Source organism: Pleurodeles waltl, chromosome 10, assembly GCF_031143425.1.
Source record: "Pleurodeles waltl isolate 20211129_DDA chromosome 10, aPleWal1.hap1.20221129, whole genome shotgun sequence".
NCBI classification, from domain to species: domain Eukaryota; kingdom Metazoa; phylum Chordata; class Amphibia; order Caudata; family Salamandridae; genus Pleurodeles; species Pleurodeles waltl.
The window spans coordinates 891561724-891577477 of record NC_090449.1 but is presented as its reverse complement, the minus strand read 5'-3'; the positions used below and the strand labels follow the sequence as shown (position 1 = coordinate 891577477).

The following is a 15754-nucleotide window of genomic DNA, read 5'->3' as shown; positions in this document are numbered from 1 at the left end:
CAAAAACATGACTGCACAACAGATGTTTAGCAACTAAATAGTACTAGACCCAATGTCGACATTTGTAACGATTACCAGAGAGGATAAACTATGACATCATGTTCTATCCGGAGACACTGAATGTGCCGCAGGCAGCACATCCTGACGAGGAATTACAGTAACACGCAACAACAAAGGGAAAATCCTATTCTTTTAAAACTAGAAACTGTGTCCAAAATGGCAGTATGTGAACTATATACGCATCTTTTTTTAGACGCACGCGTACACCAATATTCATAGAAATGTAAGTAATTCATTTTGAGAGATGATGACAAAGATAATTCTTAATTTTGCTTCAACGATCCTAAAGGTTCCCAAAACGTAAAACCCTTTGATACTTACGCTGTAAGGAGGGGTTGGCAAGGAGATTTGCGAGACAACTTTCAGTAAATGGCCATTTTGCCTGTGGCTCACGTGTGCAATCGACGTGTTCACAACGATTGCGTTCTTATCGTTCAACTCCCATGTGAACGGATGGGGATCTGGTAAAGGCACCAGAGTTTCCACTTCATACACATCCTCCTCTTGGCCCGAAGGCCACAGACCACCGAGCACTTGGGAACTCCAGGAGGAGCAGTGGGAATCCATTGCACTGACTGCCATGTCCCCCAGGCCTCGAGCACATCTCAAAGAGCTCCGCACGCTGCGCGAGAATCGAGATGCGCGACACTAGTGCCAGTCCTCTGAGAGAAACGTGGGAGTTCCTTGAACAAACAGTTCCTCTCACACGACTCAGGAAGGTCCCAGGTAAATAACAGGGCGGATAGTAAACATTCGCGAGAAGTCTGCGGGTAGGGCAAAAAAGACTTCAAATAGCTGTCCAACGAGTCCTTTTAACTTCTCAACAGGATTTCAGCGAGGGAAGCACGGCACCGGCATGAATAATGCAGGTCAGGTTTAAAAAGCCAGCTCGTGTTCTCTGTCAGAGCAGGAACACGGTAGCAGTCCAGTCAGCAGGCTTAACTCGGCGGGAACTAGTAAACAGCGTGGGATCCCCATGGCAGCGAATCAGTAAGAAACCTCTAGGTATAGTATTAACCCCGAAATGTGTGTCCTTGGTGCAGCGGGCGAAGCAAGAAAGGCCATTTTGTGAGAGAAGAGAGCGGCGGTGCTGTGCAGAGAGACGCTGTCAGTCTTCCGTGAAGTGCAGGTAGAGGCAGGGGGCGTGGCCTGACACCTTTACCTGCCACCGGAGGGCACGCCCCCGCAGAGCCTGCCTGACAGGACAGCCATTCCACGTCAGAACTTACAAAAACAAACACAGCCCTTCGCCGGATCCCCCTGCTCCCGTCCCAACAAGCAAAGAAGCTTCTTCGCGTCTGGGGCGGGGGAAGGACCTCACCTGAAACGCCACATGCTCAGTTCTCCGTGGGGGCACCGGGGCTATCTCAGTATTTATCTCACGTCACAGTGTCTTAAAGCAGCCAACACAGCTTTTACTTGAGGTAAAATGACACTTCACTGCACTGTTTATTCAGGGCTAATATGTAAAGTGAAACGTGGAGTGCATTATTTACGGAATAAAACCTAGAATACTTTATTTCTTGTTTCGAACAAACTGGCTTTGACGCGGCTGTACAAACAAAATAGTCGCTTGGTGAGACATTTTTTATGTGACTCCAACCGTTATTTCAAGAACTTTACATCCCAATATTTCTATGCTAGTTAAGAGTACTACGTGTTGGTTGGAAATGGTAGGATTCGGAACACGCAGGTCAATTAGTAAGGCAGTCTACTGACTATTAAAAATGTTGTTAAATGATCCGATTAATTCAAAACCGCGATGGCGCAAATCCTTGGGACTAGATGACTAAAACCAAGTAAAGCCTGCGCTCAGTTACTCAACTGACTGCCCACTGAACGGGGAATTTACTTTTCGCCGAACTGTACAACAGGCCTTACATTTTGCATGTCACAGAAGCAAGGAAAACGGAGGGTGGCAGGAGGAACTTTATACATCGCGAAAAAACGGATTTCAGGGAGCGCATAAACGTAAAGCTAGAAACAAATATGAAGCAAGTGAGGTCGCTGCTGGGCACCGGCCGGTCCTGTGAAAGCTCATGGGAAACACGCAGAAATATATTTCTGCTCAGTCACATAACAAATAAACTAGAACAAGCATTGCAATGCAATGGGTATCGCTTTAGAGCTATTAGCGTTGTAAATCCCCTAACTGGACTTTTATTGCCACACAAAGTGCAAATAAAAAATAAAACAGCTGACATAAGTGAGCCAATTCAATGCGCCAAGGCCGCCGTGAGCGCAAAGAAGAGACACAAAAGGAAAAAGAAGTTCGCTCGCAGTCAAACGTAACAGCAAAAGTGCAATTATCCATGTAACATGGTCGATGTCCAAGGCTGTAACAAAACCGCCCGAAGGAGGGACAAAGGTAAAGCACTTACCAATTATAACAAAGGATTTTTGAAAGGCAAGCCCATGAAGGAGTGAAAGTGATGGGCATGCGCTGCGTTTGGTTGAAAGCCCAGATACATAGAGCTAACACAGATGTCTTAATAAGAAATTATTACTGAATGTCCATGTTTTTTAGAATTATGAATTTGTAGAAAATAATATAGCGTAGAAAATTATGTGCACATTTGAATTAGTGACCTCAGAGAATGGCCACCAGTCTTCACGAAATGTACTAAATGAATGATTAACACATAAGAAATATTGAAAATGTAATACACCAAAGTAGTATTAAGTCATATGAAAGGATATGAATTATGCTTTAGCGTATTAATTGTAGGCCTTTATTTTGCAAGTGTCTTGACCTAGTTTTACCAAGCCTCATGCAGAAGCTATATCTCTTAGCATTTAATGAAATATGCTGACAAAGTGAACTAACTGTGAAATGCCCATTGTTTAATAAAATGCTTAACCGAAGCTTTCCATGACAACTGACGGAGAGGAGATCTCTCGCAAAGTAATGATTTGTGTGTAAAATGTGCTAGATGTACTTTCCCAGGACATGAACAGTGAAGACACTGACTGGAAATGAAGATGCAACAATTTTGATACCTAATGAGCCGGATGATGAGAACATCGTAAAGTGAACCAATCAACAACGTGTGAAGTGTGAAATATTAGAATTTGTAGATTTGGTATATGGACAATATTGGACAGAGTAATAACGTATGATTAAGTGACCAACTGGAAATTAGGGGATAGTTTGGGTGACTTTGATATAACAACGTGACAGAGGGCAAATACTTCAGATGTTCATATGTTAGGAGAGAGATTAGGTCCTATTCATATTCTAGGCAGACCACTGTCAAGAAGAAGAGATTCGAGATTCTGTCATTGGGCTCATACTCTCTGAGAGCCTGATGTGTTACTGATCAACTGATGACCTGAGGATGAAGACTGATTCTGTTTGCTGACCCATACTGTGGATAGGTAGGTATAAAAATCTGACTGAAATGTATTTTTTGTGCCTTTCCTTTCTAGGTACCAACTGTGTTATCTTGGTAGCTATTCCTTAGCTAGAATGTTTTCTAAATTCTTGTTCTAAATGGTTTTGCATGAAGCCCCACATGCTGATGCTAATCTGGGTTAGATGCGGGTTTTCCTAACAGACAATTGACAGATTACAAAGACAAATTTTGACAAACTGTTTTGCTGAACTTTACGGACAGAGCTGAACTCTTGAAGCTAATTATTATTATTGATCTATGCTGATGCTTTAGAATGTATTGTGATGCAAGCCTTAATTAGATTGTGTTTCCGGCGTCTTCTGGTTAAGTAATATTGTTCTTAAATGCATTCTGAAATTGACTGAGTATTAATCCATATGATTCAGTATTGTAAACCAAAGGGAAATAAAATTACTAAACTTGACTAAAGGTGTGTTTTTTTATGGCTAATGATTATTGATTTTTCTGTATTGATTATAGTGTACTATGTTAGAATTATGGCAGGATTATTCTAAGCGAGTCAAAAGGTTCATAGACCTATACGCGTCTTTCCTTGTAAATTTACTTATTTAGGACCTACACACTAACGATACCAACAAGTCGGAAAAGTATGCTCCACCTAAAAATGCAGTTTTTTTCCAGCATTGTCACAGCAAAGTTTGCTTAATCACCTACAGTGTGTGGCTGATAATACCGCAAGTACAAAAGTTGATTATGGGCATGCCAAAATCTGAAATGTGTAGTGGCTTATTCACGTCATTATATATAAATCCTGAAACATGCCAAAAACATAACAAGTCAAGTCAAAGAAGTCTTTATTCGATATTTCATCATAAAAGACATGCTACACGTCATAATACTTATAAAATTGTCAGTGCTAATGATTATAACAATAAATACAATATTTCATAAAAGCTACTAAGAACGTATTAAATCTATCTAATGCATCATTTGTTAAATATTTTAACATAATAATAAAAAGGAGTACATTACTTTAAAAAGGCTCAGTTCTAAAATTCAGGATAATTTACTTATCTAAAACATGTAGCTGTTTTAGTGATTCAAAACGAATTATCCATGCCCACCCCAGGAATTTGGCCACCCCTATTGCTATAGTAGGTGAAGGATCAGTTTTAAGGATCCTACAAGCAGTCTCGGCCGATTGTGTGCCCAGACTTTTCCATAGGGGTACCAACCACTTCTTCCTTGGGGCAGCATATAATGGACAAACAAAAAACAAATGGCTCACATTTTCCCGCATTTCAGTACACAATGGGCATTTATCTGGGCCACCAGTACCCCAGGTGGAGGTTAAACACCTTAATGGTAATGAGCCCACTCTAACTTGGTGATATAATTTACGGTCCATGGGTTTTGTTATAACATCCCAGTACTTTTCAATTGCAGAGGCATCTTTCACGTGTAAAAATTTTGTTGTAAGGGAACTACCTATAAGGGATGAGTGTCTTGTGCCTACCACCCATTCCCAATATAGTTGTTTCAGCACTTTTTTTGAAGGAAAGGTAGCTGAGTCAGGGTTGTGCCAAAGGGCACCTAGACCCATGGCACAAAGAGTGGTTCTAACACCCTTAAACCAGCCAATCTTATCAGATCCTAGGGTGTCCCTTACCTCGAGACATGCTTTCGCATATAATAACAGCTCTGGGGTAGACCACAACCTCCGCCAGAAGGCCAAGGGCCGAAATCTGGCTTGGTCTTCCACCGGTTGGAGCCCAAGGTCATAAAGGAGCGGAATACGTGGGGATGACCTCGGAAGACCAACCGCCCCTCTTGTAAATCTGTTTTGGGCCAGCATCAGTCGGTCCAGATTGCTATAACCCCAAAGCTCTGCCCCATACAAGACTGAGGGAAGAATTTTTGACCCATAGATTTCCATAAGTGGGGACATCGGGCGGGTAAATGATCTTTTATATTCCTTAAGAAGGGCTCCGCCTAGTTGAGCATGTTTAAGTGCTTGGATATCAATCTGGGGTTTCCAACTAAAATTGTCACTAAAATGCACACCCAGATATGTAAATTCATTAGTTTGCTCAAGAATAGCACCACACATTTTGACCCTTGCCACAGTTTGTGTTCGACCTCTTAGTACCATAAATTTTGTTTTAGAAACATTTACTTCTAGCTCATTCTCGTCACAAAATAACTCAAATCTGAGTAGGGCCTGTTGGAGCCCTTGCCTAGTCTTTGATAATAACAAGGTATCATCCGCGAACATGAGCAATGGTACTTTCATTCCCGCTATCTGGGGAGCATCCGTGGGATGTGTTGCAAAATATTTGGTAACCCCATTAATAAACAGGGAAAACAAAGTGGGAGCCAGGACACATCCTTGTCTAACACCTTTCAAAACATGGAACCTGTCCGTAACCTCGCCAGGCTTACCCCAGCGGACTTGGGCATAGGTGTGTGCATGAAGATTCACTAGGAGTCGCACTAGAGCCCTGGGCCTTCCCTGTTCCAGTATGCAATCCCATAATTTAGGCCTAGGAACCAAGTCGAATGCAGATCTTAGATCCACAAAAGCTGCATATAAGTTGCCCTTACCCAAAAAAACTGTTTTCCAATATAAGAGGGCAAAACGAAAGGCTTGATCAAGGGTGCTTACATGAGGTCTAAAGCCCGCCTGCAACGGAGTCAAAATATCTGAGTCTGTTATCCATTCCTGTATCCTCCCTAAGACGAGGCGCACTATAATTTTTTGGATCGCATCAATAAGGCTGATAGGCCGGTAGTTTGAGGGTACTGAGCGATCGCCTTTCTTGTATATAGGAAGGATTTCTGCCCCATACCATGAATCAGGAATTTTAGCGCCTGCAGCAACTGCATTCGCCAGGTGGAGTATATAAGGTACCCATAGGTCCTGGTCTTCCAAAAAAAATGTCCGCTGGAATACCATCTGGGCCAGGGGCCCTCCCTTTGGGAATATTTTGCAGGCAATTGATAACTTCAGTAGCTGAGAATATTAACAGCTCGGCGGGCTCAAGACGGTAGGGTATAGTCACTTCTACTGTATAACACTTAAACTGATCCTCAATTTTTTTTACCCACTGATGATTAGAGACAGATGCTGGGCTATAGTGGGCGTCCTGCGAGATACCCCATCTCATGAGATACCAAAACTGTTGCATGTTGCGTTTACCACAGGCTTCTGACAGCATAAGCCAGCGTTCCTCGTCCCACTTTTGTTTTGCTTTGCGTTTTGCCTCATTATAGAGTTTTCTACAAGATCTAATCTGGCTATGATTTTTGTTTTTAATAGCCTCAAAGAGAACTCTTTTTGTCAAACTACACTCTTTATCAAACCAAGTAGGGGATGAGTATTTCTTGGGCCTAGGTTGTTTAGGGATATGTTTGATGAACAACTTTTAAAGTTCCTGAAACAAGTCAGAGTGGGTATGTATAAGTTCGCTGTTAATCTCGTCCTGTGAGCCACAATTGTTTAAAAGCTCCACAGAGCTAGACACTAAGGTTCTTATCGCCCTACGGGCCCCAGCGTCAACGGCTATTTTGGGCCAACGTACCCTGCGCATGTCATTGCTCACAATGACCTCTTGTGCTGTTATATTAGGACCACTACCCTCTGACCTCTGAAAGCTGGAATCCCTTAAGGTCAAAACCAGCGGGTCATGATCACTCTCTGGGCGTTCCGTAACTAGCATATCAACAACTGCAAACCACTGCCTCACATCGACCAAAATATAGTCGATACAACTACTGTGTCTGCCGTTGTTGAACGTATGCCTGCCCTTCCTATCTGACTTGACCCTTCCATTAACAGCTCTTAGACCCATATCCAGGCATAGCCCCTTGATATAGGTGGCTGAGCTCGACCACTTAGCAATCGAGGGTATCTCAAGTTGGGGAATACCCCAGGATAGATCCTCCTCCTCGGTGAGCGGGCCGTCCTCAATACCCAAGGGCTCAAAACAAGTATTAAAATCCCCCATCACAATCTTGTGGCCATCGTTCGTTGAACCTGATAAAATGTCATCCAACAGGAGGAGGGTCGGAGAAACCCTTCCTCCCTGGAGGCCCCTGACATAAATATTAACCAACAGGATGTTTGTACCTTGGTTGGACTTTATCTTTAAGGCAATTATGTCTGGACTATCAATTGACACTTCTTCAACTCTAACACCCGCACTTTGGCGGACCCAAATTGTAAGACCTCCAACAGGACGCCCTTTCTGGCCTCTAATTGCTGGCTTGCTAAAGTTCAGATACCCCACCCGAAATATCGGTGTGATAGCCCATGTTTCCTGGAATGCAATTATATCGCCCTGATCAATGAAGTCCCTCCAATCAGGAATACACTGGCTGGACTCCAGACCGGCTATGTTCCAGGATATATACCTTGATAACATGTCAACAGACTCAGCTAAAGCAGTGGGTGAGTCCATACTAAAATTGGGTAATGCAGACAATGTACCAACAGGGGAAATGTCAGGATTATTACTTGGATCTGTGGCAATAGCCTTCCAGCTTATATCTTCTATGTGGGGGGATTTCAATAAAGTTAAATTAACTATTTCTTCTCTACCAATCAGTCAATCATTCTCATCTAGACAGGATAACAGCCCATATCTCCCGGCAGTAATCAAGGGTTCAATGCTTTCTGGTGCGAACCAGCCCCTGGGAGGGTTAATGACATTTTTATTAATCTGGGAAGGCACCTTCACCTCGGGATACACCGTAGGATAAAAATCTGGGAGTTCCCAAGTGACTATTGGTCCATCTGCAAGTTGCGGGCACCAGCCTCGCAAAAATGGGACCACATTTGTACTCCTGAAATTAACTATTACCAGATCACCTGGAATATCTTTAATCATGTGGCCAAGCCAACCCACCCTTCTCACATTTAAAATTTTACCATCAATGGTAGGGGGGAGGGGTCTATTCTTAGTAAACCAGAAGGCTACTTTATTTTTTAAGTCATTGTAACCTTCTTTTTTACCTGAACTAAGTTCTGGCACTCCTGACAATATACATACAAATGGAGCGGCCTCAGGTGGGAGATCAATCCTAACATTATAATTATTGATGTGCTCTCTTACTTCCTTGTGGACTCGAGTTGGTTGTGGCCTACCCTCTAGGGACCCTCGAATCACTTCGGGTACCCTAGGTATAGTGGGCTCCGCCTCCAAACTTGTTTCGTTACATGGGGCTTTATGTGTTAAACTGCTGCCCGTGAGTATTGCCTGCTCAACACAATTTCCAGATGGTAAACCAAGAGGTACCGTTAGTACAGCTGCTGGTGTCGATGTGGCTTGTACCCTCAAACTGTGGACCTCTTGGGTAAGTACTTCAATTTTCAACAATAGTATGCTAAAAATTTCAGCCATTTTTGCCGCTAGCTTATCCTCTACTGTTGCCAGTATATTTTCTATATACTGCCTGTTGTGACAGCAACCCGCTGGCTTATCAGACCCCCCGTCTAACCCCTTTGGTTTAATAGTATGGGTTTTTGCTTCGAGGGACTTTCGAGAATTGCTAACCTTCCCGCTCCTCTTTTGCCCAACGACTTTCAACAAGCCCTAACTGCTCTTGCTGGTTGGGGGGGGGAGTATCTGCCATAACCACGGGGCTAAATGGGCTCTCGCCGGTTGTACCCATTGAGTCTAAGGGATTAGAATATATCTGTGCCTCAGTCAGTTAGTATCATATCCTGATCAGTGATGGCGCCCAGATCCTCAAAGGTAGACACTGTATGTGGGGAGGAACTAGGGTGTGTCTGAACAGGGGAACCTCCTTTCCCTAGGGAGACTCTACGATCACTATTAATCTTTTTAACCACTTTAACCAGGTAGTTATCAAGCATAGTAGCCCCTAGTTTTTTGGCGGAGTTATTACAGTTAGCCATCATAGGTTGGTTGGCTGCAGTAAGTACCACCAGCTATAATTCAGCAATACAAAACACAAAACCGCGTAGTCAAGATGTACTACAAATAATTTACAGTTTAGGCAGTTTAGGCCCAGTCCCGTCTCTTGCCCCTGCCCGGTGCAGTGTACCTTGTTGCAGTTTAAGGGCCCGGGGGGCGTGGCAGCACTTTCGCGCCACTTAGCGCACAGGAAACCCAGAGAATTCTGAGTATTGTAGATCTCCCTGCGTGTTTTAGCAGGCAGCCTACTACGGCGGCGGCGATCTGAACCGGCAACCCGGTGTCCTGCAAGAGTGTGCTGCTGGTTGTCTCCAGTGCCGGGGTCTGCCTCTTGTGCCCGGGGTCAGTCTCTGATGTGGGTCCTGTCACGGTGCTCGGGGTCAGTCACTAGTACCCAAGTTGTGGTGCCTGGAGGTCAGTCACTTGTGGTGCCTGTGGCCAGGATCAGGCTCTAGCGCCCAAGGCCAGTCTGTGGTAAGGGATCAGACACCGGGACCTCTCTCTGATGCCACAGTCAGTTTCCGGTGCTCGGATCGCTGGCTCCTCAGGCCCCTCCTCGGGTCCCTTTAGGTGAAGGAGTGTGTAATGAGGTCTACTATAACACCCTTGGAAATCTCTGTGGAGGGCGCAGGTCACCGGCTACCCCTGCACACAACGGGACTGCAACGGGACTGCGGGTCAGCGGTCTCTCCGGGGGCGCAGTCAATCACCTCCAAGGGTCTCAGGGTCTCCAAGGGTCTCAGCCCTGCCCCTCCCGGGAGTCGGCGGGGCGTCAGAGGGCCTAACGAGGGTCCCCCGTCGTCCTCAGCCTGTCTCTGGCTCTGTCTCTGTCACTGGGTCCTGAGGGGCCTCTCACTGGGTCCTGACATAACTAAAATTCTGCAGCATCAAGAACACGTTAAATAGCTACAGAACAAAGCCACCAAATGGGCAAATAAAATATGCTGCGAATAATTCACCTATGTAGTACTAAAATGGTGCTTTCTGACTGACTCCCAGCTATTCAAAATGTACCAAGAAAAGCCCATTCACAGATCTTTCCAGCACATCACTGTGCATCACTTTTTTCCCCCATCGAGTCTTAGCATTTTGGAATTAATTGGCAAACTATCTAAATTCTGTGGTCTGCAGAGGCCACACCCGATGGAAGCATGCATGAGCTGGCACCTGCTCAGATGGGAAGCTAGGGAAATGTGAGGAGATGCTGCGAGTGTGCACGCTACATTCAGTTACTTGCCACGCTTTCTGTAAGGAAACATGGGTTAGAGGGGTGTAACCACGTCTTCTCCCTCCCCAGGTCATTTTGCAGCTTATAAGAGACTGCGGAGATACTGAAGGTGAGTGAACTTAGCTGAGATGCATTAAAGGGCTTTACATGAACACCAGATTAGATTACACATGTTTAGATTCATTTTTACATCTTGTTTTTTAGGGATAGGGAGACGAAGGTGTTTGCCCAGAATCACAGGATGTTAAACTGGAGTTGGGACTCCAACCTGGTTCCCTAGTTCCAATGTCAGCAGCTCTAGCTGATATGCTACATCCTCACTGTGCCACTGGATTCAAGCTAGACTGGCTGATAAAGGGTGATACTCTGAAACCGGTACCAGGATGCTCGTTTCCGGTCCAGGGAGGACCTGGCTTGGTAGTTTGGGCTGGACTGTTCCCATGGGTAACAGGGTCAAGATTGATTTGCATATGGCTGGGTCAAAACTGGGGTGGCATGGTGAGCAAAAGAAAGATGGATTAAACCAGATCTGTGACTGGGAGTAATTGGTTGAAAGGTTTCAGCACTCTGTCCGTTATCCTTATTTGTTGCTAAAGCAGAGCAAGAATAGCCCATAACTTTACATTCTGTATCCATCCCAGCACCAGATTTTCTAAACAGATCTCGGAGAGCTCTTAAGGAACCTATGTTAGGAAGATCACTTGCTTATATCACCATTATTTTCGATTAAAAAAAGAGCAAGTTACTCTTTGTCACTAACACTCTTTCTGGTGGATACTCTAACTGCAGATTTCTCACCATAAAAATATCCCCAGGCGCCAGGCCAAATGCAGAGCTTTTTGTAGCAGCACTTCTGCGGACCAGTCAGTGGGGTCTTGCTGTTTTGTGATGACACTGTACTGCCCCAGAAGTAATGGAGCAGAGTCACATATAAGCACCATCCCTGCAGGATGACATCAGTTTCATCTTTCATCTTTAATTCAGCAGGAAAAGGACATATAGTGTCTGAGTGCCCTGAGAAACGCTTCGCTGTGTGCTATATAAATGTCATACATTAACACTGGCACTCTGTATAAGTGAAATTAACACACATATTCCTGAATAACTTTGCTACCAGATACCTCCACGCAAAAGGTGAGATGTTATAACCACAAAAAGTACTCCTAACCCCGTATTCAAAAACACAGGTCAATCACTTGGCGTAGATATTCTCAATTATAAAGAAAATAACATATTTTCTTTATATGACACTCACCTACTCTAATAGTAGCATGCATCATCATCATCGGGTCCACCTTGACGGATACAAGCCAAGGTGGGCTTCAAACAAATTTCGGCAGCACTTTGGGTAGCCTGCCGGGTGTCTAAAGATAAAAATACCTCACTAGTCACAAGGTATCTGTTTATTTTTCGTGAGTTAGGGTGCTTCCCTGCATGCATGTGCATAAAACCTTCCAGTCACCTACCGTGGATAGACACCTTATGTAGGAAAGTGCCCTTGTTGGCATGGTTACCCCACATTTTTTGCCTAATTTTGATGCCAACTTTGATTGAGAGTGTGCTAGGATCTGCTAACCAGGCCTCAGCACCAGTGTTCTTACCCAAAATCTGTACCTTTGATTCCACAATTGGCACATCCAGGGCCCACAGTTAACTTCCTTGTAAAAGGTACCCATGGTACCTTTGGCCCTGTGGCCAGGGAAGGGCTACAGCATGTATTATGCCACCCTGGGGAACCCCTCCCTAAGGCTTCCCACTTCCCCAGCAAGTCCGGTGGGAAAATTAGCTGCAACTAGTATATGTCTCTACCAGATATACCGTTACCAAAGGTAAGTAACTTGTACATCTGATAGAGATTTCTAGTTGCAGATTCCTTACCTCTGAATAGATAGATCCCAGAGAAATACCATTTGTGGTGGTGGGCGGCGAACCAAAATCACACCAAGAAGTCCTGCAGGACCGAACACCCAAAGTAGCCATCCCTGCGGACCTGACTGTCCAGGCAGCAGTGTTTGGTAAAAGTGTGCAGAGATGCCTGCGTTACTGCCTGACAGATGTCCAGGACTGGAATGTCCCGTGCTAGCGCTGTGGTAGAGTGGGCACGCAAACCTTTAGGCGGTTGCTTCTTAGCCAGAGCATAGCACATGTTGAGGAATAAGAGCACCCATCTTGAAATGCACCACCTTCCCCTTCTTTGCACCCACATATCCCACAAAGAGTTGATCATCCACTAGGCAGTCTTTCGTACAATCAAGGTAGAGCACCAACCTCTTTTTGGGTCCAGACAGTGGAGTCACTCCTCTTCATGTGAGGGATTTGGGGGTGTATAAAAGGTAGGCAAAATGATGGACTGCCTGACATGGATAGAGGCCAATACTTTAGGTAGAAAAGAAGCCCATGTGTGAAGTACCACTTTGTATCAGGGTGTATTGCCAGGAAAGGTGGTTTAGGTGAGAGAGCCGGAAGCTCACTTACTCTGCGGGCAGAGGTGATGGTAACTAAGAAGAAAGTTTTAATGGTTAAGAGCCGTAAAGGGCAGTCGTGAAGCAGCTCAAATGGGGCACACATAAGGTATGTTAATACTAGATTCAGATCCCATTGGGGCACGATGAATGGGATAGGAGGAAAAAAGACGTGAGGCCTTTAAGAAACTGTCCAACAATGGGAGATTTGAATAAAGAAGGTTGATCTGATAACCTCAAGAAAGCAGAGATAGCAGAGAGATATCCCTTAAGGGTGCCCAGGGTGTAGCCCTGTTGGGAAAAGAACAGACTAAAGAGAAGAACTTGAGAGAGAGGAGCAAACAGATTTGTTGATGCACCATGCCACAGATTTCTTCCAACGATTTTGGTTGAGGGAAACCTGGCCGACAAGATGACGTTACAGACTTCGGATGGAAGGTCAAAAGACGTCAACTGTCGCCGCTCAGTCTCCACGTAAGGAAGCGGAGGGTGGACAGGTTCGGGTGGATGATCCTCCCCTGTTGCTGCGACAGAAGATCCTCCCAAAGAGGCAGTCTGATCGGAGGGGCTATGGCCATGCTCAAGAGCTCGGGATACCAGATTTGTCATGTCCAGTCCGGAGCCACCAGGAATCCTTGGGCCCGGTCTTTCCTGATCTTCCTCAGAACTCTGGGCAGAAGTGGTATGGGCGGAAAGGCGTGCAGGAGGCATGAATTCCATTCGTGATGAAAAGCATCGGCGAGTGAGTGTCGCCTTGGAAACTCCAAAACAGTTGACACTGCACGTTCTCTATGGAGGCGAACAAGTCTAACCAAGGTGCTCCCCACTGAAGGTAGAGACCTCGCGCCACCTCCGGTTGGGATGCCATTCGTGATCGACCACGTATTGTCGGCTGAGTTTGTCTGCCCTGGCGTTCAGGGAGACCGCCAGGTGTTGAACCACCAGGGAAATGCCCTGATGTTCCAGCCAAGTCCAGGGGCGAAGAGCCTCTTGACAAGGGGTCCAAGACCCAACTCCGCCTTGTTTGTTGCAGTACCACATGGCGGTGGTGTCGTCTGTGAAAACATGCACTGCTTTCCCTTTGAGAGAGAGAAGAAATGCTTTTAATGCTAGTTGAATTGCTCAGAGCTCCACAAGATTGTTATGGTGCCCGGTTTCCGCTGGAGACCAGAGGCCTCTGATATCTGCCTCTCCCATGTGGTCACCCCATCCCAGGAGTGACACATCTGTCACTACTGTAAGATCTGGTTGAGGAAAGGAGAGGGATCTGCCTCGGACCCAATCCTGATTTGTTAACCACCACTGCAGGTCTCTCGCAGTTTCTTCCGAGATCTGGGCCTCGTCGGAGAGATTCCCCTGATGCTGCACCCACTAGAACTTCAGGTCCCACTGCCGGGGCCGCAAATGCCATCTGGCCTTTTGAACTAACAGGATGCAGGAGGCCATGAGGCCCAGTAGCTTTAGAGTCCTTCTCACCGAAATCCAGGAAAGAGGCCGAAGCACCGGTATCATAACCCGAATATCCTGGATTCACTTTTCGGGGCGATACGCCTGAAACTGCACTGTATCCAATGAAAGGGAGCGTTTGAGAAGGATTCTGGTGTGACTTCGGCACGTTGATAGTGAACCTCTGCGAATGTAAAAAGTTTGCCGCAGTCTGGAGGTGGGAGACGACTGTCTGGAGCGAGTTCGCCTTCCACAGCCAATCATGAAGGTAGGGGAAGACTGGAACACCTAACCTGCGCAGATGAGTTGCCACCACTACCATCACTGTCGTGAACATCTGAGGGGCACTGGTAAGACCAAAAGGGAGCACGGTGAACTGAAAGTGCTTGTGACCTAACATGATTCGTAGGTAACAACTGTGGGCCGGCAAGACAGGGAAGCATGCGTCTTGCAAGTCCAACGTTACCATCCAGTCTCCTGGGACCAGGGCAGATAGGACCTGAGCCAATGTCAACATTTTGAACTTCTTCTTGAGGAGGAGACTGAGGGACCGAAGATCTAATATAGGCCTAAGAACCCTGTCCTCTCTATAGCTCCTTTGGCCAAAAGGGCTCTGACTTCCTCGCAAAGAAGTGCCATATGATCCTCCGATATGCGATTGTATTAAGGCGGAATGGCTGGAGATGTCTCGAAGGGGAGGGAGTAGGCCCTTTGGACGATCTGGAGAACCCACCTGTCTGAGGTAATGGATTGCCACTGGGGCAGGTGATGGCGAATGCTGCCACTAACCGGTTCCCGGTTTACCCGCAGACTACGAAGGTTTGGAGGCTGAGGAGGGGGTGGGGGTGGACTGGGCAACCTGCTGGCTCCCTGATCCCCAGGGGAGTGGGATCCCGCGTCCACGCAGAGGTTATACGGCATGCGCGGGTCGATGGCCAGGAGGGAAAGAACAGGATTGGGTGCCCCTTCCGTAGCCACGAAGGTGGACTGATGGGGTATAGGAGCAGGCGCAAGGCCAAGGGACCGGGCCGTGGCTCGGGAATCTTTGAAGCGCTCAAGCGCTGAGTCCACCTTGTCTCCAAAGAGACGTGTGCCATCAAAGGGCATGTCCATTGAGATTGCTGGACCTCCCCCTGAGAAGCCAGATGTTCTCAGCCAGGCGTGACGTCTCAATGACACCGTTGTTGTAACCGATCTGCCCAGAGAGTCGGTCGTATCCAGTCCACAACAAATCATGAACTTTGCTGCGTCCCTCCTATCTGT

At 46.1% G+C, this 15754-nt stretch overlaps 1 protein-coding gene across 10 annotated transcripts in view; it reads right to left on the bottom strand.

Annotated features, from left to right (window-relative positions):
* Nucleotides 1-15754, bottom strand: part of AKAP9 (A-kinase anchoring protein 9) — a 969300-nt gene that overhangs the window by 446157 nt on the left and 507389 nt on the right. The window contains exon 1 of one of the 10 annotated variants that reach the window (XM_069211625.1): nt 382-772. The exons of the other annotated variants lie outside the window; for them this stretch is intronic. Within the exon in view, the coding sequence (XP_069067726.1) occupies nt 382-642 (261 nt within the window). The 5' untranslated portion in view covers nt 643-772. Of the gene's footprint in view, nt 1-381; nt 773-15754 lie in introns of those variants that run through there. 10 annotated transcript variants of the gene reach the window in all.